This window comes from Manacus candei, unplaced genomic scaffold, assembly GCF_025592945.1.
Source record: "Manacus candei isolate 608988 ecotype Guabito, Panama unplaced genomic scaffold, ASM2559294v1 h1tg000107l, whole genome shotgun sequence".
NCBI classification, from domain to species: Eukaryota; Metazoa; Chordata; class Aves; order Passeriformes; family Pipridae; genus Manacus; species Manacus candei.
The window spans coordinates 134,639-156,302 of NW_026138155.1; the positions used below are offsets into that span (position 1 = coordinate 134,639).

A 21,664-nucleotide genomic window follows, 5' to 3' on the forward strand; every position below is an offset into this window, starting at 1 on the left:
TCCCCGGCCGCCGCCGCTCCTCCTCCTCCTCCTCCTCCTGCTCGCCGCCGCCGCCGCCGCCGTCGCCGCCCGGGCCCCGCGGCTCCGTCCCCGCCGCCCGCGGGCCGCCGCCCGCATGTCGTGGGTGCCCGCCCCGCCGCCCCGCCGGCCCCGCCGCCCCGCCGCGCCGTATGCAGGTGAGCGGGGGAGCGGGAGCGGCCCCGCCGCCATGTCGGGCCCCGCCGGCGGCACCGCGTGAGGGGGGAGCGGGCACGGCCCCGCGGGGGGAGCGGGATCGGCCCCGCGGCGCGGCCCCGGAGGCCGCGGTTGGCGCTGCAGCCGAGCCCCGGGCGGCCGGCGGGGATGCCGCGGGGCTGCGGGGGGCGGCCGGGGGGGGAGCCGCGGCCGGGCGGCGAGTCCCGGCCCTGGGGTTGAAGCTCAGCCAGCGGACCGGTCCCGGCCGTGAGGCAGATCTCGGCCGTGGGACGGATCACGGGGCAGATCCTGGCCATGGGGTGAACCCTGGCCGAAGGGTGAATCCCGGACGTGGGGTAAATCCCGGTCATGGGGCACACCCTGGCCGTGGAGCGAATCCTGGCCATGGGATAAACCCCAGTCGTGGGACGAATCCCAGACATGGAGTGAATCCCAGTCGTGGGGCAAATCTTGGTCGTGGGGTAAATTCCCATCGTGGGGTGAATCCCAGCCGTGGTGTGAATCCTGGCCATGGGATGAACCTCGGTCATGGGACAAATCCCGGCCGTGAGGCAGATCCCGGCCACAGGGTGAACGCCAGTAATGGGGTGAACCTCAGCTGCGGGACAGATCCCGGCCGTGGGGCAAATCCTGGCCATGGGGTGAACCCAAAGCATGGGGTGAAGCTCGGCTGTGGGACAAGAACTTGGCCGCAGCTTCCTCCGTGCCAGCCCACGTCCCATAATGGGACCTTCACCTGGTACCGTGGGTGACCCTCCAGGAGGTTGATGAGGGTGTTTTTTGGCAAAGGATGTTTGTGGAGTGAGGGTGTGTTTGTGGTGAGGGTCACTAGTCTCACCACCTTTCCCTAGTGGTTTCCCAGTGGTCCACAGCAGTCCCGTAGAAGGAAGATGACAGCAACATCACCTGCAATAAAATCTGTGCTGCCAGCCCAGGCCACAGTGCTTGCAAATAGTAGAACACACCTGAACACGGAGTTTTTGTCCCAGTTTGGGACTTGGTTTTTAAACTGAAGTGCTGGTGGTAAACATGGCCAAGGGCTCAGTTGCTCCACCAGCTTTTGTCTGACCTTCTGGAAATCTTTAGACCAGTGGCTTTAATCGGGCCATTTTGGAAACTTTGAATAGGCTGAGTATTTGTTTTGGGGAGGTGCAGCTTCTCAGGAGCCGGCCTGCTGATAAAGATTCTAGGTGGCCTTGGTTAAGCGGGGAATTTCCTACAGTTAAATTCATACCTGTGTCCTCCCCTCTCTGTGACACTCCCCCACCACTCAAAACTAACCTGGAGGGGAGAACACCCCACCCTGAAGTCACTCAGGGTGCGCAGACATGACTGCTGATGAAAGTGATGTTCGTGTGTTTATTTTTTAAAAAGAAAAAAAATAGTACATTATTTCTAACGACAGCGTGACACAACCCAAGGAATTCCTAGAAGCTGTGTCCCGCTTTGGAGGGCCAGAAAGCTCTGAGGAAGGCGGAGCACGGCCTCTACAAACGCGGGACTGCCAGGGACTTTACTTCTGTGTTCTCCCTATGGAAAATGGGGAAATTTGTGCTGCCAAACGTCCCTCTCCCACGTGCTGGACGGTTGAGGTTTGCTTTGCGCCGCAGCCTGACCCAACTTCCTGGACGTAGCCCTTCTCCGTGGCTTTCCTTCCCCTCCCAGAGGGTGGTGGGAGGTTACTTCCAGCTTGATTTTATAATTTCTCTCCGGAGCAGATGGGCAGCGCGCGCTCCTGACATCTCGCTGCTCCGTGCTCTGGAATAACGATCCGCAGTATCGTGTGGACTCACCCAAACAGAACTTCTGCTTGAGCACCAACTCGGGCATTAAATCTCCTCCGGGGATTTCTGAAGATGCCAAAAGTCCTGTTACAGTTCAGCTGTTGGGTTTCACGGAGCAGTGGAAATTCTGCAATGCTCTGCTGTCTGCTAAACAAATCCCGTTAAACACTTTCAGTTTTGTTCCCTTCTTACTATTAAAAGTGAGGGCGGGCTGCTCCAAGGGCTGAAGTACAGCACAACTTAATTTATTCCCTTTTATCTTCCCTTCCTACGGGGGCTCTTCCTCGCTCAGTTTGTGTATTTAATTGAAGGATAAAGTGCAGTGTAAATGGCTCAGAGGCACTGACGTGTTCCCGTGTGAAGTCCAGTTTTCTTCTGTGCTTGGAAGCAAGAGATTCACGTGCCAGGGGTAAGACAGGCTCCTCATGGTCAGACTGTTGGAAAAACACAGGCCTTTGCAGATCCACGTTAGCGGCTCCCGAGTTTCCCCCCAGGTTTGCACGGCAAACTTCTGCTGGCACAGCTCTGTCTGCGCGCGCGGTGCCGGAGTGTGACCCGTGACCGACAGAGCTGTGCCAGCAGAAGTCCCAGCTGCAGGAGCAGTTTATCTGCAGAAGTGCACTTTTACTGATAGAGCTTGTTTTCGTTTTTTAAAGGCTGTTTTTCCCTGTCTGCCAGTAGAGCACCGTGTTTCCAGGGATGTAGCGTGGTCAGGTGTTTGTTTGCCTGGCTCGGAAGGGAAGGGACGGCTGCTCCGCGTGTATTTGCTGTGTGTGGCTCTCCTCTTCCTATCCAGAATCTGTAGGAGCTCCATCAGTTTGCAGTGGGAATTCTCTTGTGGAAGTAAGTGATGTAAAAGCTGCTTGTTTTCTTTTGGTCCAGAGGCATTGGTAAAACTTCCATTTCATGTTAAAACTGGGATTATTTTCTTCCCGTGTGGACTGGGGTTGTTTTCCATTGACATCCTTGGTTTTGCCAAAAACCCAGGCAGGCTTTTGACCAAGTTGAGCTTTCACACCAGTCTTAGGAGAAATAAGCCAGAAGGTGATCCCAAGGTGCATGTGGACTCTGGTAGGAAAATGAAAAGGCACCAGTGGAGAAAAATTAATTAATTTCCACACTGGGTAAGTCTCTACTTAATTTAAATCTAAACCACCAAGAATTAAAACTTACATTTAGGTAGATCACAGCAGTTGCTGACTTTTTTGTTCAGACTCAATGTGCACAAGTGGGGAGGTGTATTTCTTTTTTTTTTGGTTACTAAAACCTGCAGGAGGTCATTCTGGTTTTAAGGGGTAAAATTATGTATCTGTAACATGCATAATATCTAAGCAAACCTTTTTGAACTGCCCCCCAAAAATTCTAAAAAATTATCAGAAGACACTTGCAGGTTACTTGAGTTTAAAAAGAGAGATAAATCCAAATAAATGGTTTGCTTACTGTTTATTGGAAGGAGCTTTTGGGATGCCAAAAGGGCACTCGAGGCATGGGATGTAACCCGATTTGCATACTACTGAGAAAGCAAAAGCAACAGTGGAGCTTAGTTTGGGAGTGTAAGATGGCATTCGAGAAAACTTTAAAAAATAAGTTAAAATATGTCTTAGGCATATTTAGATTCAGGAGGATTTGCTGTGGATTTACTACTTTAGAGCATTAAATGCTAAGCCTCTTGTAATATTTTTTTTTTTTTGTCCAAGTTCTGTGGTTCCCTTGATGACAGGCTGTAATCAAGGCTTGGGTGCTGCTCACAGTGTAACTTCACCTGATTAATTCTTTGGGTTTCAGTGATTTGGCTGTGCAGCTTCTCCATGTCACCTGTAATGATAAAAAAAAAAAAAAGAGACTGTTTTAGGGTGTTTCTTTATCAAGATCTTTAGGTGGTGACAATAGTTCTGGAATTCTGCTGGTCTCCTTCTGTGTCATAAAAGGCTTGTATGAGGAGAGTTGAGAAGACGAAAAAAAATCCACCCCACTCTACCCCAAAAACACTCCTCAACCCAAGCTGAACTTACTCTGAATAACAGAGAGCAGTGGAAGAAAATCTCTCTGGAGCCCTGCTTAGAAGAAAAAGCTTTGCAGTTTCTTGGGCATCACCCAAAAAGCAACTTCAGGAGTGTTCAGACACCACCAGAAAGCAGTTTGACAAGTGGTCACTGAAATGGGATTAAAGATAGGCAGAAATACACTATATGGTGTTCTACAAGGAACACATTTTATCCCTCTCAAGGGGAGAAGTTAGACCATCACTCAGAAAAATGCTCCAAGGCAGTTTTAGCTACAACTCAGGTGCAGTGAGTGAACCAGAGGGATTTTGGAAGCTGCAGCAAGGAATGGGACAGAGCCCCACTGAGATGTCGGGTGTCTTGCACACCAGTAGTTTAACTTCACCTTGTAACCTGCACCTGTAACCAAGGAGCAGATAAGGCTCTGTGTGTGTGTCCACCCCTGCTTTGGCATTTCCTGATGTAAGTGGTTAATGGCATTTATGATTTACCTGTGGAGCCTTTCCTCTTCCCAAGTTATGCACACACCCGTGGTCTCTGGAGGCTGTGTTGGAAATGGGAATGCGAACCAAAGCTCCCGATTAAGGGTCCTTCATCCACAGTTGCTGCTGCAAGTCAGCAGCTCCCCAGACTGCTGCTTCCAACTGCTAGAAAGTAAAGACCCAATTAAACATCTGAAATGCTTTTTGTAAAGGCCAAAAACTATTTCTGGGCTGAGGCAGCTCCACAAAGTGCAGGAGAGGGAGGAATGTTTAGCCTCGTGTTGCTGCAGAGGGACCCCCCTCTTTGCTTTGGTGTCAAACGTATTTTTTTTTCAGTCCATCAGATTTCACAAGTACAAAGAGAACTACAAAAACCATAAGCTTTTGGTCAAGCTGTTAATAATAATCGGGATTTGTGGATGGTGCTCAAGTTCACTGTTTACCCTCTAGGGCAGCTGAATGAATTGCTCGGGTAGTTTCCCCCTCGCTTTTCAGGAATGCTTCCATCTGAGTGAACATCTTTGTGCCTTCTAATCACAAATTAGTTTTGCTTTCTTTTTTTTTTTCCCCTTCCCAAGAAATCAATCTAAAGGCCCTCTCAAAAGGCTCTGGCTTGGCTTTAGGAACAATCTAGAGAGAGCGCTGAAGACTTGCTTCTGCAGGTGTTTAGCTTTTCTTTTTTCCACGTGGAGAATATCCTTTGCTCTTCTCCCTGCTCCAGGCTGGGAGCTGGAGCAGAATTTAAACTCTCACAAGGAAATGTGAAGGTGTCACCCAGTCATCCATGGGGATCAGCACAGACAGGAACCACTGCCAGCCCTGTGGAACTGCCAGCCTTTCTTGGCCTTTCCAAAGAGCTGGTTCGCTCTCTCCTTGTTGGAGCACGTATTGGAATGCACTGCTCAGTCCCTGCCCTCTCCAGGTAAAAGAAAACACTCCTTTCCACATTTTCTGGGCCTCGTGGAACTTGCAGCACCGGGCAGGAAAAAGCCCATCGGGGCAGTACTGAGAGGAGTTCCAGCAAACTCGCTCCTGCTTCCTCAATTTCTCTTTCTTCTGCCCCGCTGATTTCCAGCTGGCCCTGGAAGGAGCCAGCACAGGATGAATTCCCCGCCCCGCCGAAATTTCCACTTGTGAACGCCTTTCCTCTGAATCCCTTTTTGTTTTGGAAAGTTAAGAAAGCAAAAGGAGAGCGGGGCCAGATGACTTCTCACATACCAGAACACAGTCCCAGGTGCCAGGAAGAGCCGGGTTCCCATTGTCAGCTGGCCCTTGGCTTGCAGTTCTTCCTCCGGCCAAACTGCATTTTACCACCGGGAGCAGTTCCGTCTGCAGGCACATGTTTGTACCTGTGCAAGGAGCTTCTTCCTTCTCCTCCTTAGTCTCCAGCAAAAGGCTGTGAGGGAGTGGAGTTCACCAGACAAATTAGGAATATTTTGAGTGGGCGAGAGAAGCACATCTATTAAGTATTTTGAGACCGGGAGGTTTGAGACTAGTCCTGTGCTGAACTGCGAGGTGTTTTTCTGCTTGCTTCCAGGTACTGTCTGGGCAGGTGGAATAGTTCAGTTTTAAATCACTGGCCATTTATTTCATGGCAGGTCTGGACAAAACAACCCTGGACGTGTACGTGGGGGAGATGAGTATAACTCACAGGCATTTTCTACTTGGAAAATTATGTGGTTTAAAACCTGAAGCTGTCAACAAGGCTTCAGCATTCCTGAATCCATACCTGCCTCTTGCACGTACCACTGGGTCTGTGCTCTTGCTCTACACTCCATTTCTCTAAAGCAGGATGGCTTGGACTGTATTTCTCTTCTTTAACTTCCTTTTAGAGAAATCTGCAATTAACTTCTCACCTGCCAGTATATTGAGAAATATCAGAAAACCAACCTACTTGAAAACCTTCAGCAAAACTTGCCAAAGTTTTTTCGTGGCTTTAGGTGAAATCCCTTTGAGTGGCCGAACAGAGGAACCCACACAGGTTCAACATCTCTTCTGGCACAGGTTGCTCAGAGAAGCTGTGTCTGCCCCATCCCTGGAAGTGTCCAAGGCCAGGATGGAAGGGGCTTGGAGCCCAAACCAGTCTGTGATTCTATTTGGGAGTTTAAGTATGGTGTAGATGCTCGTGGGAAAGATTGGGATCATCAGATAGAGAAGCAGCTGAACAGTCTTTCGATATCCAAATAATATGCTTTGCTCAGGCTATCAGACAAGCTTTTTTTACTTCCTGGATTTAAAAAGCAAAGTACATTTAAATATACCCTATGCAGAACAGGGTTTATGCCTATAAACTGCTTTGTTTTAAACAGATCCCTTCCCTCTTATCCTGAGCATACAAGCCCAGCTACTTTGAGCACTGGGGCAGCATCCTGTGGCCTGTTCAAACTGGGCTCATTTATTGTGCCAACGATTGCAAAACAGTTTCCACTATTGGTGTGTACTTTTTCCTTTGGGTTTTTTTTCCTTTGTCTTCCTTTCTTTTAAAATCTTGACTCATCCAAACCTACCTGTAGCTGAACAGGGCAGACCTTGTAACTTTAAAGCTGTCTGCAGTGAGTTTTTATGGTGGCAGGCTGTTAATTATTGCTGGGAAGAACAGATTGTGGGTGATAAGCCGGGCCTTATCTCTCAATCGTGGAGGGAGAGTAGCTGAAGTGTTGCTGGGCTTTGCTTATTTTGTGAAAGTGCTGCCAGCCTCCCACTGAAAGGGGAATATAACGTCGTGGCCGTGGAAATAATCTCACTTCTTTTCTCCTAGCACAAACTTTTCTTTGAGGGATGAAAGGTTATTGATGATTCCAGCTGTATTTTAAAGAAAGGTTCATTGAGAAGGCCGCTCCCCGTTTACCGATTCATGATTCCGGTGGAGTTTTCCCTCAAAAAATAGGTCGATAGCTGACTCCTCTCCAGTTATTGATCTCAAGGAGTTGAATGAGACAAGGTGTTGGCTGGCAGCAACCTGAGCAGGGTCTTTGTCATTCCTAAGCGGTGACTGAATGGCTGTCGGATCAGGCTTGTCAATAAAGCAGCTCTTTCCCTCACGGCTCCGAGGGACTTTCACACACATCAGCACTTTGGAGCTTACTCTGCTCTGGCTGCTGGGAGTTTTCTGTCTCCCCAGTCCTCTGGCTGTCAAACCAGTCCTAGGAAAACCCGCTTTAAGCTCTGCCCCGTGCCCACAGCCCAGGACAGCGTTTTTGTCTTGATCCGGCACTGGCTGCTTCCCTCCCCACGCTCCCAGTGACTTCAGTTCCTAATCCTTTAAGCCACTCTGTCCTGGATCTCATTAGAAGCCCAGCACTCTCCAGGGGCTGGAGCAGCATTGCAAATGGGTCATTTCTCTGGAACGCTGCGAGATACTTGCGTAAATAAATAAATATACTATTTAAACCAGCCCTTTGGGGGCTTCTGATTAGATTTATTTACAGGCTGGCTGTTGAAACGCTTCTTGCTCTATAATAGCCCCTTGTCAGCATTTCTGTTAAGCAGAGCCTTACTTTTTGGGAGTGACCTGCCCCGTGTTTGCATGTAAACCAGCCCCAAGAGCTCCTCTGAAAGCATAAAAGTATAAAAGGCACCTGCAGACCAAGGCAGGTATCACTCTGTGACTCGGTGCAGATATTCAGGAGCTGCCACGCACACAATGAGAGGTAACTGGCTACTTCCAGCAGAGCAGAAACTGTTCTTTTGGAGTGAAAACTGAATGTTAACTAAGTACAGAAATAAAAATTCCCTACGTAATGCTATTTAGTATTGCCATGCAGTAAATAGTTCAGCTGTTCTTATAAGTGGGGGTGTGACACGGAGGAAGAGGAAGGGTGGAAACCTGGATATTCTTATGTTACCTGTGATTTAAGAAAAGAGTCTGTGCTTCATTTAGAGGAGATGAGGAAAGGGGGGAATAACTAGTGGGTATATGTCAGTAGGACAATTAACATTTCCATCAAGTGTGTGCCAGTTGGCTCTAGAATTAATCAAATACAGCTCGTTCCCTCCCTTCCCGCTCCTCCCCTTGGCTTTTAATGGTTTTCTCCAGGGTTTGCTTCTATGACTGCTCTGTTTGTCTGGCCTTTTATGGTCTTTGTTGGAGTGATAACAGGAAGCCCCCTGAGATCCCACCACTGCTGAATTTACTGCCAGCTGCAGGTTCATGGTTACTTCTTACCTGTCCCTGTTCCCACCACCAATTTTTATTTCCCTGTGCTCTGTGCCAGAGAGGATTGAGTCTGTTCCCTTCTCCTTCCCAGCACAAACATCCTGGCCAATTACACCTGAGAGGAACAGCTCTCCATCCTATCAGCACCAGTACAGAGATCCCCAAAAGCCTCAAGTTAAGGAACTGAAAGGCTGAACCTGAGGGTTGCAAAGATGTTTAACTCTCTTCCTGTTTGTAGGATACTTACTCATGGCCAAGGAGTCTCTATTTATGTACTTTGATTATACTTTCCTCTAAGATCATTTGAAATCTCCTCAGAAATTGTTTTTGGGGTTTTTTTTTAATTTAAAACCCACGAGGAGGCATTTGTATTTGTTTCCCTGCTAATCTTTGCTCCCAAACAGGTTACTTGGAATAAGAAACTGAAAAGAGAGAGTTACCTGGGATGGTACACTCTGGGTGCTCGTTGGGCTCTTGATAGAGACAGCGGACACAGAGGTGGCTGGACACATTCCTGCAGGGAAGAACCATGAAGAAGGCTCAGATCCAAGCAAAAGGCTATCAAAATTCCCCACTCCTCAATATTTTCCTGCTGGTATATGCACAGTAGATACCATATATATGGATATACAAAGTAGTTTACCTTAAGCTAACACATCTATACATATCCCACTATTACTAGTGTTTTTTAAAATCCCCCTAACATACCCTTAAAAAAAAAGACCTTATTTTCCTGATTTTCCTTCCCCCCTCCCAGAGTACTTAAGCCAGTTTTTGTATTAGTGGGTATTGGCTGTGCTTCTCAGCTCCTTAGGGAGGCCAGAACGGGGAGACTTTTGTCACACACTCCTGAAAGCAGAGCACTCTTAGTGCAGACAAGAGCCTTTCTCCTCTCCCTCTGCAGCCGTTCGGGCCTGCTTACAAAACACGTAAACAGATATTCACATCATAGATCAACAGATATAAATGTTTTCCGGCTCCCAGTCCGACTTCCCAGCGTTAAACAACACGTGCCCGTGTGTACACACACGCACACGCTCCCGCCCCGTCAGCACCGGTGATTCCTGGCAGGGCTCACCCTGTGGAAGGGGCTGGCCGGCGCAGAGGAAGGAGGAGTGATTCAGGGCTGTCTGCTGCATAGTTTTCAAAATGCTTCAGCACTTTGACTCATCCATATACAGAGGCTGGGGAAAAAAAAAAAAAAAAAAAGGATCACAAAGAATGTCACTCTGCTGGAGGGAGGGTTTGGAGTTGTTCCAGACATCCGTGAGCACAGGGCTGCAGGGAGATGCAGCCACAGCTCTTTTCCATTTGCTTCCTCGTTAGAGACAGGCAATTCATTTATGCATTGAGGTATGAAAGAGCTTAAACAAAACGTGTTGTAGTCACTGTAATTTAAGAAATGCATCCTCTACCCTCCCTGGGGAAGGGACTGCTTGTCTGAAACCCAGAAGCTCCTGTTGTTTGTTGCCCAGAAAAACATACCTTCAGATTAAAAAGCCTGTGGTGCAGCCTCGCAGCTCAGCCTTTCTTCTTTGACACTCCACACCTTCAGTACTGTTCCATTATGCCTTTTTTTTTCCCAGGCTTTAAATGATAGTCAGCGTGGGCCATACACAAAAAAAGCAGTCAGTAAAACAGCATAAAAAAAACAGAAGTCAAAAAAAAAAAGCAGGCACAGGCCTACTGCTGGCAAACCCAGGACCTGCCCCTGGCCCTTCTTATATACACCTAAGATAGGGCTGCTTAAGCTCACCTGGGACCACACTTAGTAATCCTGCTCTGCCAGCGAGCTTCAGGTTTTTGGGGATGGACTTGGACCCAAAGACTTATGTTAGGAACCCCCAGAGCTTAAATATTGTTCTTACTAATGCACCGGTGTTGTCAACTTCAGGTTTTCTTTAATTTACACAAAATCAGAAAGAGATTTTGTGTTTGATTTACACGAAATCAGGGTCACACTATACGTTTACATGACTAGATCTGTAGCAGAGAGCAGGTTTTAGAATCTGAAGTTTTCCAAGGCGAGCCTTTAGAAGAAAAGCCAGCGAAAATTTGCACTCATGCGCATCTGATTTTGGGATTAACTGATTCAGGGAACTCAGTGTAGCTCCCTGAAGACTGAGCAAAAGCAGGCTGGGATTTCTGGATATTGTTTTAGTTCCAGGACAAGCAGGGTGGGAGATGGGAACGAGGCAAAATTCGTTTTTTGCCTAAAAAAAGAAATACACATAGTGGCTTTCAAGTCTTGCTCAATGTTGCTGTTATGTAGAAGAAAAAAAAAAGTATATTTGATTCAGGTTTGTTTTCCCTTTTCTGTAACTGTGGCAATGACACTGCTGCCTGTTTGACTCACTGCGATTTCAAAGCCATATTAAAGTGAGTAACAGCTGAAAAATGTGCGTGTCTTTGCCTCACAGCTCAGGGCTCATTTCTTTGGAAGGCCTCTGACAGCCACAAATCACTCTGAATTGGCAGAGCACTTGTCTTAATGAGTGATACTTCAACATAATTTAATTGGGTGCCCTGCCAGGGAGGAAACTGCAGTCCCGGAGCTTTCGGATGGTGTCACCTGGGCAGTGCTCATCTCTGGGCTGCTGGGCGTGAGCACTGGGTGACTCAGATGGTCTCACCACCGTGGGTTTAGGGACTTCCACCACGCAGCACTTGCCCAGATCCTGGGAGCTGGACAGCAAAGTTTGCCATGCCCTGGGTCCAGATGTGCTAAAGTACAGATTGTTTCGAGTGTGACAGATTAAACAGCAAAACAAAGACCCACCTGGATCAGTTCAAATGTTTGATGATTAAGACACAGAGATTGTAAAAGCTCCCTTCTGCCATAAACCCTTTGCTGACTTTCTGCTCCATTTTCCCCCTCAGAGCTTTTGCATTTCCCCTTAGAAATCTGTTCAAGTGCTCCCCTCTTCTGCACATGCACTTGTTGAAGAGTGAAGATAAATCCAGCAAAACCCAAGCACCAGAGATTTAGCACTCCCAAGGCACAGCCTGTTTGTGTTGGGAAAGGCCTGTTTGTGTTGTTTGATTTTGGGGTTCTGGGACGAGGAGAGAAGGATTTCGGGTCTAATCCCTTGTCCTTAAGTAACCCGTTCATTCACGGCCCCGCTCCGGGCGGTGTGAGCGCAGAATCCTCTTATCCCATGGCTCTCCTCGCCGTGTGACTTCACCTGGAAATAGCAGGGGGCTATAATTAGATGTGGGGCTCGCATTTGCCCCTGGAATTTCCCTGGGCCTTCGGGAAGGAAGCAGCAGACCTGTAACCAAGACCCTTCTCAGGGGACAGCCCTGCCAGCTCCCGCTGCCGTGCGATGCCGGAGCGTGGCTTCGGCTGCCTGCGTCAGCTGGAACAAACTGCAGTGCTGTACGCTCGTAAAGGGTCTGTGGGATGTCTCTTTAGTTGGACTTGCTGAAAAAAACCTCAGCTTGTTTCCTCAAATGTAGCTGTTTTAAGAGCTTCACAGCTATTGCAGCCAGTTGTAGGAGAGGTGTGGGGGAAAAGCTGCATCCTGTGGAGCAGCTGCTTTGGATTTGTGTAAAATCGAGGCTTGTGGATTTTGTGTGTCTGGGGAAGAAAAGGCCAGGAAACAGCAAACTCACCTAAGCTTGTGTTTTATAACCAAACACACCCAGTCCTGCTCAGCACAACGGTCTGGGGAGGTATAGGAAGAAAATCTCTCCTGATATTTTTGAGTGGGACATTGGAGCTCCCTTCTGACTAGAGTCAGGACAATGAGATGGGATGAATTTGGTGTGCCCTTAGGACATGAGTGCATCTGATATTCCTGTTTTGCACTGGGCTGGAGCCCCGTGTGCCCAGAACTAACAAGAACTTTACCTGAGCTCCTGGGTCATTAGGAGTGGAAAGGTCTTGGCTGATCCCAAACACGAAGAAGCACAAAAGAGAAAAGCTGGATAGTTAATGGGAAAAGGGAGCTAACGAACATGAGACATGAACTCCAGGACGTGTTATTGCCGAGTGTCCCCGGGGCAGGGCGATGAAGGAGCGCTGTCGAGTGGCAGATGGTAACGCTTGTGGTGGTCTTTCAGACTAACAGGGATGCCAAAGGAAAAATATGATCCTCCAGATCCTCGCAGAATTTACACCATCATGTCAGCAGAAGAGGTAGCCAACGGGAAGAAGTCACACTGGGCTGAGTTGGAGATCTCAGGTGAGTTGGTTTGGGTTTGAATTCCGGTTGTTGCTGCCCCAGATCACAGCAGACGCTTCCAGACAGGGCATCCTGTTGTGAATGTGGTTTTTCTGGGGGAGGAGGAGGGGCACTGGACTTCCACGCTGGAAATCTCATCATTCTGATGTCCCCTGCAGTTTGTATCCGATGGTTCCAGAGTGAAGGGGTGGTTCCTTGCTCTTCTCTTCCAGGCAGAGTGCGGAGCTTAAGTTCGTCGCTCTGGTCGCTGACGCACCTGACGGCTCTGCACCTCAATGACAACAATCTTACTCGCATTCCACCTGATATTGCCAAGCTCCACAATCTGGTTTACCTGGATCTGTCATCCAACAAACTCAGAAGTTTACCAGCAGAACTAGGAAACATGGTGTCTCTCAGGTGAGAGGAGTTATTCCGGTTGACCTCTCAAAATTTTGTATCGTGGGATCGGGAGCGAGAATTTCAGTTTGCTTTCTGTTCTTGTGTTCCAAACAATCCTGAAAAATTCCAGATTGGTGCAGAGCTTCAGTTCTAGTAATTACTTTTGGCTTCACTGCCCTTCTTTTCTGATCACTGATACATCACTGTAAGCTGTAAGTCTTCTGTATCACTGTAAGTCTTCTGCTCTGAAACATTCTTTGAGGCTTGGTGATTGCCTGCAGTTTAAATTCTCCTTGGTTTCATTTTGTGTTTTGCAGGTTTTGTGGCTTTTTTTTTTTTCCCCCTAATGAGTGTATTTCCCTTGTGCTTTGACACAGGAAGATTGGCATATCTTTCCATAATAAATTCAGGGTGAAAAATGTCCTCTTCGAAGATGAGCAGCGTACAGTGCATCAGGAGTTTTCTTGTGCAGTGATACTCACCCAGAGTGTTTTTGCATTTGCTGCAGGGAATTGCTTTTAAATAACAATCTGTTACGGGTTTTGCCTTATGAACTTGGACGGCTCTTCCAGCTACAAACCCTGGGTTTGAAAGGTGAGCTCCTTCCAGTTCCATAATCCTACAAGTACTCAGGAATTCCTGAGGGGTCTGGGCTCAAAAGCTTTTTCTGTCACCTCGAGGCTTTTTGACAGTTCATGTGAGATATTACACTCATCACCCCACTGCTGTTTTCTGCTGTTGGCAGGCAATCCTTTATCCCAAGATATTCTCAGCCTCTACCAGGATCCAGACGGAACCCGAAAGCTACTGAACTACATGCTTGACAATCTAGCAGGTACAGCCCCTACAGATCTGGTGGACAAGGGGGGTTTAAAAGTAGAGTTTGCTGCTAAAACAAGATTCTGATCCACTGCAGTGTTTCCTACCTGCTTTAGCGTTCTTGTCAGTTGGCTCCAGTCATGCCCACAAACACACCCTCACACACCCTGCAAGAGGCTGACATGGATTTTCTGAGCTTCTCCCGTGTCACAGCCAGCTGCTCCCACTGGTTTCTGCTTGAAACCCTTCAGTTACCAACCCAGTACAAAGTTTTCTTTGCTGAAGCCGTTTTGGTAGTTCCCCCTAAAAGTGATCATCTGAATGCACACAGAATGTCAAATTTAGATTGAGAAACACCAAAGCCATTAACATCCAGTACCTGACTTAAATCCTGCTCTCTGGTTCTGTGACTGGGCCTTCTGCTTTGCCACTTGATGTCCCCCAACTGCAGGGATGATGGATATAGGGCAAGGTTCTTGGAGAAGGGATGTCTGAAGCACACCAGGATTTACCCCTCCTTCTTAAGGAGATTATTCAAGCTGCAGGAATATTTCGGTGGTGCTTCTAAATCTGAAAAAAAGAGACAAAACCAGTCATGAATCTTAAAACTGACAATTTTTCTCTTACTAGAGTCATTTAAATGATTTTCACCTCCCCTGGAGCATAAAAAGACTCGGGGAGTTGAGGGTACAAAGCACATTACTGTTCAGTCACCATTTTGACTTAAAAATTACAACTTACAAACAGAAACCCTGAATTAATCGCTGCTTTAATTTTTTTTGTAGTTCATCCAGAGCAGCTGCCTCCAAGGCCATGGATTACTTTAAAAGAACGAGACCAAATTCTGCCCTCAGGTAACTCTGTGGTTCTTACCCCTGTGTTCACACAACACCACACTGAAAAACTCGCCTTGGGCTTCATTTTCCTGGATCAGAGTGAAAACAGCAATTTGTGTTCATTTGTGCTGGAACAATTAACGTATGGCTGTGCTGTAAATACAATTTTTGTCATTTGACTGGAATGCTGGTATTTCTTTTCTGTGCTAGGCTTTGTCATAACTCTTCCAGCCACTCCTGCCCAAGCGAAAGAGTTCATAATTGTAATTTTCAGAGGTTGATAACCTTTCCCTTTCTTTCTTCCTTTCCCTCCAGCTTCATTTACAGTTATGTGTTACAATGTGTTGTGTGATAAATACGCCACCCGGCAGCTCTATGGCTACTGCCCATCCTGGGCACTCAACTGGGAGTACAGGAAAAAGGGAATCATGGAAGAAATCGTCAACTGTGATGCAGATATCATTAGTCTTCAGGTAACTGGAAAGTAACTGCATTTTCCATCAGCAGCAGAAAACATGAATTAAATGTTCATTAAATTAGAATTAAGTGTTCCCTTGAGAACATCATAGTCACCTGCTGGATACCAAATTCCAGGGCTTCCCAATACAAGCTCTGTGCTTGTGGGATCAACCTCTGAAATCCTCTGGGAGCCCAAATGTTACCACAAAGAGAAGGTCTCATTCCAGAGCGGTGAGAGACCATTGTGCCGAAGGGCTCCCAGGTGAAATATCAATCCCTCCTGGATATCTGTCAGCCTCTCCCAGATGTTAACTCAGGACGGTGTCTGCATTCCAGTGTCAAAAATACCAGGTGTAATCTCCTGCTATTCCAAAGACACCTGTCACTTCACCTTTGGGAGGGATCCCAGGGTGTCCAGGGATGCAGACAAGTTCCCAGCAGGAAGCACTCCCAGTGTAGGGAGTGACATGGCTTGTGCAAACAGCAGCTCTTCGCTCCGGTGGGAGCTCCTGACCGCAAGCCAAGGTGGGCACGTGGAAGGGTTCCCCTTCACTTCTCAGCCTGAGGTGTTTGTGTTCAATTCCAGGAAGTGGAAACAGAGCAATACTTCACCCTTTTTCTGCCAGCCTTGAAGGAACGGGGATACGACGGATTCTTCTCTCCGAAGTCACGTGCCAAAATCATGTCCGAGCAGGAGAAAAAGCATGTGGATGGCTGCGCCATATTCTTCAAAACTGAAAAGTAAGGGGCAGGAGCAGCTTTTTAAAAACAGTTCAAACCTCAGAACAGTTCTCAGTGATTAGGATGAAGTCTCCCAAAGCCTGAGCTCCCTTTGGGAGTTTTCGCTGTTTCCGGAAGCAAAAATACACCTTTCGGATCACGTCTAGAAACAGCTGGAGTGGTTTGGGACGGAGGGAGGGCTGTGAGAACAGACAAGTGGTGGGTTTCACACGGTGGCACCACGGGGGCTGTGGGTCACCCCTGCTGACAGGTGGTTCCCTGTGTTGGCTCAGGTTCACGCTGGTGCAGAAGCACACGGTGGAGTTCAACCAGGTGGCCATGGCCAACTCGGAAGGTTCGGAAGCCATGTTGAACAGAGTGATGACCAAGGACAACATCGGAGTCGCCGTGGTGCTGGAGGTGCACAAGGAATTATTTGGAGCAAGTGAGTATGGCCGTGGTGGTGTTTCCAGGGGTTATTTGGTTCCACAGAAAGGCACGAGTTATTTCTAGTAAATCCATCTCCTAGAATACTATTCCCAAGCTTTTGTCCCTCCTTACTTTGTTAAATTCTGCTTGAACAACTCAGCTTTCCCAAGGCCACTGTATTTACACACATTTGCTCTTACCGGTGGTTGACAATAATGTTCAACTTCTATTTTCAACCCTCTTTTTTCTCCCCTTGATTGACTCCTTCCACCCTCCCCCAGTAATTAGATGTCAGTGCTAACATACTGATGTGGAAGAAGGAGATTATCAGGTATCTTTTCCTGCCTCTTGATTGACTGACTGTCACATTTTCATTAAGTTTGATCAAGATGCAGCAGACAATTCCAACATAGATAAAATTGCCACCCTGCTCTGTCTGCGTGGCTGGGGTTTGGTGGCTTCAAAGGAAGAGAACAGCTAAATTCCAGGCCTGAAAGGAGCTGCCTGGGACTTTATGCCCCACCTTGCAGCTCAGGTAAACAGTAAAAACAGCGACAGTGTTTCGCACCCAGGTACATTCTGCAGGCATATCAGCAGGTCTGAGCAATGAAAACACATCCATCTGATGGTGTGTCTGACACTGAGCCCTGAGTAGCTACACCCCGAGGATTAACAGGTGGGAGCAACCTTTCACTGCCAGAATTGTACCTGTCTGTCCAGGTATGAAATCGCTTCACGTGGACAAGCAGCTGCTCATCGTGGCCAATGCCCACATGCACTGGGACCCCGAGTACTCAGATGTGAAACTCATCCAGACCATGATGTTTGTCTCGGAACTGAAAAACATCCTGGAGAAAGCCTCGAGCAGGCCCAGCAGCCCGACAGCAGATCTGAACTCCATCCCTCTGGTGCTGTGTGCGGATCTCAACTCCCTGCCTGATTCAGGTAACACTCACCTTCATTTTTAACTTGCCTTTTAGAGCGTTTGAATCCTCGTTTTCCTCTGAGGGTGACGGGGCGGTTTCCACTTCCCTGGGTAGGTATGGATGAAAGCTCCCCTAGGAACAGCTGTCTTTGGAATCTGAATGGAGAGACTGTGAGTCCTCTGGTTGAGTCACCTGCTTTCTGTAGTCGGCTCTATGCTCCAGGAAAGCTGGTGGTACCCACAAAAGGGTAGGAAAGCACAAATAGATCTTAAATAAATCATTAAATAAATCCCCGTGCCTGGAGAAGCAATAACAAGTAGGAAACGTGCTAGTTCCTGATAAAAACTTCCTAAGGAGAGGGCTTTGCTTTGCTAGTTAACATCTTTTCCAATGTCCTGACATGTCTTAGTGGTGTTTTGGCTTTTAACTCTGAGGCCAACATTCCCTGTGTCCCTAAATCCCCTTGCCAACAGGTGTGGTGGAATACTTAAGCAACGGCATAGTGGCTGACAACCACAAGGACTTCAAGGAGCTGCGTTACAACGAGTGTCTCATGAACTTCAGTGGGAACGGGAAGAACGGAGCTTCCGAAGGCAGGATCACGCACGGCTTCCAGCTCAAGAGCGCCTACGAGAACAACTTGATGCCTTACACCAATTACACTTTTGATTTCAAAGTAAGCAGCGATTTGTCTTAATTCCCTGGCCCTTGGGTGTCTTTCCCTCCGCCCCTGTAAGCGCTTCGTTGCTGCTTCCTACTCGTGCTGTTCCTGCCGCTCGCAGCTTTATGGTTTCCTGGAATTTTTGAGCTTCCAGCCTGGCTATGGCCAGTGGTTTAATGGGAATGGATGTCTTACCTCAGTCCCAGGGCGGTGCCTCTCGCCAGTCCCTGTTCTCACGCCGGTGTCTCTCCCTCTCTCCGCAGGGTGTGATTGACTACATTTTCTACTCCAACACCCACATGAACGTGCTCGGAGTCCTGGGGCCTTTGGACCCTCAGTGGCTGGTGGACAACAACATCACTGGGTGCCCACACCCCCACATCCCCTCCGACCACTTCTCCCTGCTCACCCAGCTGGAACTCCACCCTCCACTCCTGCCTCTCGTCAACGGGGTGCACCTCCCGAGCCGGAGGTAGTGCCGCCCTGCCCCTGGAAGGGCACGGACCTGTTCCCACGGACCTGTACAGTTGTAAATCCAAGTATATAGGAGTGAAGTATGGCCAACCTTAAGCTGCTGCTTCGAGCTCCTTTTTCCTTATGTGTTTGATATGAGATTTTTGCACATTTTGGTGCATATTGGTATCATTTGGCACTAGGGCTGGAACCAAAGTATTATTCCCCTTTCCAGGTTTTTAATTTAATTTTTTGTTTTGGGTTGTTTGGGTTTTTTTTTTTATTTTATTTTAAACTGGCTTTTTCTTTTCAGTAGGAAGCTGCACTTCTAAACGGACAAATGAGATTAATAACTTGGCATTTAACATATTTCAAGGTAATGCTTTTTTCCAGAACGTGGCGAAATGAGCCAACCTTTTCAGACAAAGAAAAGCAAAACTAGAGATGCTTGTTTTGTAGGAAGAATATTAGAAATACTGTTTGTTTGAACCCAAAACAGAGACCGAACTCTGCATCCAACATAAAATTTGCACATTAGTGAAGCACTTAATACATGACTATAAATGACTGGCGACATGGCCCTGCCCCTCGTCTCACTACTATCAGAAAACCAAAGATAGCCAAATATCTGTGATCAAATTCGAGCTCTACATCCTCCTGATGCCAATTTATTTGGGAGCTGTTGTCGGTCAGGGTTGAATTAAAAAGCTGCTGGTTCCTTCCCAACTGTTAATGCTCTTTGGATGTGTTGGAAATCCTTTTTTCCTTCCTTTTAATGCTCTGGGTGGCCAGTTCAAAACCTTGTGCCTGAAGAGGTGTTAAACATGATGCAATTTTCTGAAAAAAACAAAACAAAACAAAACACAAACCTGTTTGGCTGCTTAATGTTTAAAAAAAAAAAAAAGGCACAGTGATAGGAAAAGGTCGTGTCTGTGTTTTTAAGTTTTTCTTTATTCTGCTTTTTTGCTGCTATAAGATTTTCTTGAATTTCTATTTGAAACTTTTCATGCACTTTACTGTTTCTAGTCTCCAAATGTGATATTTTTAATAAATGAAAAACATTTTCCATGATGTGAATGAAATTTTTAAGCAGATTGATAAGCCTATATTTATGTCTCATTCGTATACTTTAAAAAAAAAAAAAAAGTCCAATTTAAATTGTGAAATTAGTTTTAAATACTAAGGAGCCATCTTCTGTCTTGCAAAACTGCCAAGTCAGGCTGTTTCTCTTTAATTAAACATTTCCTTTGTTGTGGATATTATCCATAGGGGGAAAAAAAGACCCCAATTAGACTTAGAGGAGAAACTGTTCCCTGACTCTGGTTGGAGGTTGGGGAGGGGGTGGGGTGGGCCAGAATGCAAAAATGGGTTCAATCAAACGACAACTTTTCCCTTGGAAAAGAAGTGCCTAAAAAACGGAGGCATCATTAGTGGTCTGTGATCAATTGGAGCTGGGGAAAATTCCTGTGTGGCACCTGATTTGTGCAAAAAAAAAAAAACAAACAACAACAACCCCAAAACCAAAAAAAAAAAAAAAAAAAAAAAAAAAAAAAGCCCTTTACAGAGATTGATTTTCCTCTGGGTGCAGGTATCTCTGAATATACCTCAGCCTTCCCCACCTGGCTATGGCACATGGATTTGAGAGTACTGGAAAGTAGAATAGCATGAAAAACTTAATTCTGTGGACATTACCTTTCCATAACCAGCTGTTGTATGTTTTTTTGGGAAGGGGGGGTGTGCTTTTCTCTGGAGGTGTGCACTGACCTGCTCCTCCTGTTCCTCCACGCGTGGTAACTCCCAACATGAGCAGTGTTTCCCACCATACTTCACTCCCAGTATTTTTTTGAGCTGTTTGTATAAAATGGAATTTCCAAGTCACCCATGGTTGTCTATGAACTGCAGAGGAGTTTAGTAATAAAAACACAAACCCAACACCAATGTTTTGTAATAATCAGGGTGGGAGAGGATGGGGATGGAAAAAACCCAAACCCTGGCAAACGTGAGCTGCTCAAGTTGGATTTTCCTTTGGTTTCTAAAGGTGGAAGTATTCCATTGCGGGAAGGTGTTCCATTGGATTTTCTCTGCTGCCAAATGCACTTCCCAACACCCATCACACCGTGTGGTTTTTAACACAGAAATGTTTTTTTAACAGACATTGCACAAAAAAAAAAAAATCTTGTTTATGTTTCAGTCAATGCACATGTTTACCTGCCTTTCTCCTGTCCAGCTCCCTTCTGTTTTCCCTTCCCAGCAGGAGCAGTGAGGGGATGGTGCTTTTTTCCCAGCTGTTCTCTCCATCACCACTCCTCAATTCCCAGCATGTGGCAGCCAGTATCTGGAAAAAAGGCTCCAAGCCTTTCCCTGCTCCTTCCTTTCAAAAACACGGTGCCTGGTGTCCACTTCCAAGCGACAGCACTGCCTAAAGCAAGCAGAGAAAACAAAATCCAACACCCTTCTACAAGCAACTTTTTAAAACTCAGCCTGGTGAATCTGTTCCATATGGGGGTTTTGTGTGTGTAAATATATACATATATATATATATATAAAAAGAGAATTTTGTACAATGCAGCTGAATATTTTTGTTTCCTTCTTTCACTCTAAGGAGCGGGAACAAGTGTGAGCAGTCAGGGATGGCCCAGTGAGGTCTCAGACCACCTTTCCTTCTCCAGGTATGGCCTAGTGGGGTCCCAGACAAGCTTTCCTTCCTGAGTGTCCCAGCTGTTTTGTGTTTTATGGACTAGAAATCCAAAATCTTGGACTCTTCCCCTTTCCAGAAGGCAGCTTCACCGTGATCTCCAGCATTCAGGTAACACTAGGAGGGCTGATGGGCTCCCACCTTCCCAACTCCTAAATCCACATTTGCCCTCTCAAGCTTCACTTTACAAAAGTGGTGAGCATCTGCAGCTCCCACTTAATCCCAAATATTGGGCTTTTGGAGACCAGCTTTCCACACCCAGGCTGGGGAGATGTCGGATACAAATTGTGAGTGAGAAATTGAGACCTCCAAGGTTCAGATCCCTTTTCTAATCTGGGGTTGGTTTTGGTCAGGGAGAAAGTGGCGTGGAAATTCAGAGTTAATTCAGAAGGTGATTTAGGGAAAGACTGGTAAGGACTTAAGGACATCCTTACCTGGCACGCTGGGACAGGGGAGCAGCAGGAGGTGGTTCAGCTAA

At 47.1% G+C, this 21,664-nt stretch overlaps 1 protein-coding gene and 1 long non-coding RNA gene across 5 annotated transcripts; one reads left to right on the forward strand and one right to left on the reverse strand.

Annotated features, from left to right (window-relative positions):
• The first annotated feature begins 35 nt into the window (after positions 1–35).
• CNOT6L (CCR4-NOT transcription complex subunit 6 like) lies at positions 36–21,055 on the forward strand. 4 transcript variants are annotated; one of them, XR_007900126.1, is made up of 13 exons: positions 2,551–2,822; positions 12,686–12,807; positions 13,020–13,206; positions 13,697–13,782; positions 13,934–14,023; positions 14,793–14,861; positions 15,159–15,316; positions 15,889–16,043; positions 16,316–16,467; positions 17,172–17,396; positions 17,851–18,053; positions 18,302–18,867; positions 20,743–21,055. XR_007900126.1 is itself a non-coding variant. In XM_051769428.1 (12 exons), exons 2-12 carry the CDS (start codon positions 12,696–12,698, stop codon positions 18,512–18,514), a joined length of 1,650 nt encoding a protein of 549 aa, XP_051625388.1. In that variant the 5' UTR covers positions 36–176; positions 12,686–12,695; the 3' UTR covers positions 18,515–21,055. The 4 variants fall into 4 exon arrangements, 2 of the variants coding, with proteins under 2 accessions (XP_051625388.1, XP_051625387.1); XR_007900127.1 differs by having other exon boundaries at positions 20,746–21,055; XM_051769428.1 differs by lacking the exon at positions 2,551–2,822 and adding an exon at positions 36–176 and having other exon boundaries at positions 18,302–21,055.
• On the reverse strand, positions 2,963–10,421 carry LOC127461548 (uncharacterized). The gene is made up of 5 exons (XR_007900128.1): positions 9,061–10,421; positions 5,683–5,860; positions 4,474–4,629; positions 3,420–3,794; positions 2,963–3,047 (listed from the first exon to the last, which is right to left on the reverse strand). It is a non-coding gene; the product is annotated as an uncharacterized LOC127461548 (long non-coding RNA).
• Positions 21,056–21,664: the final 609 nt, after the last annotated feature.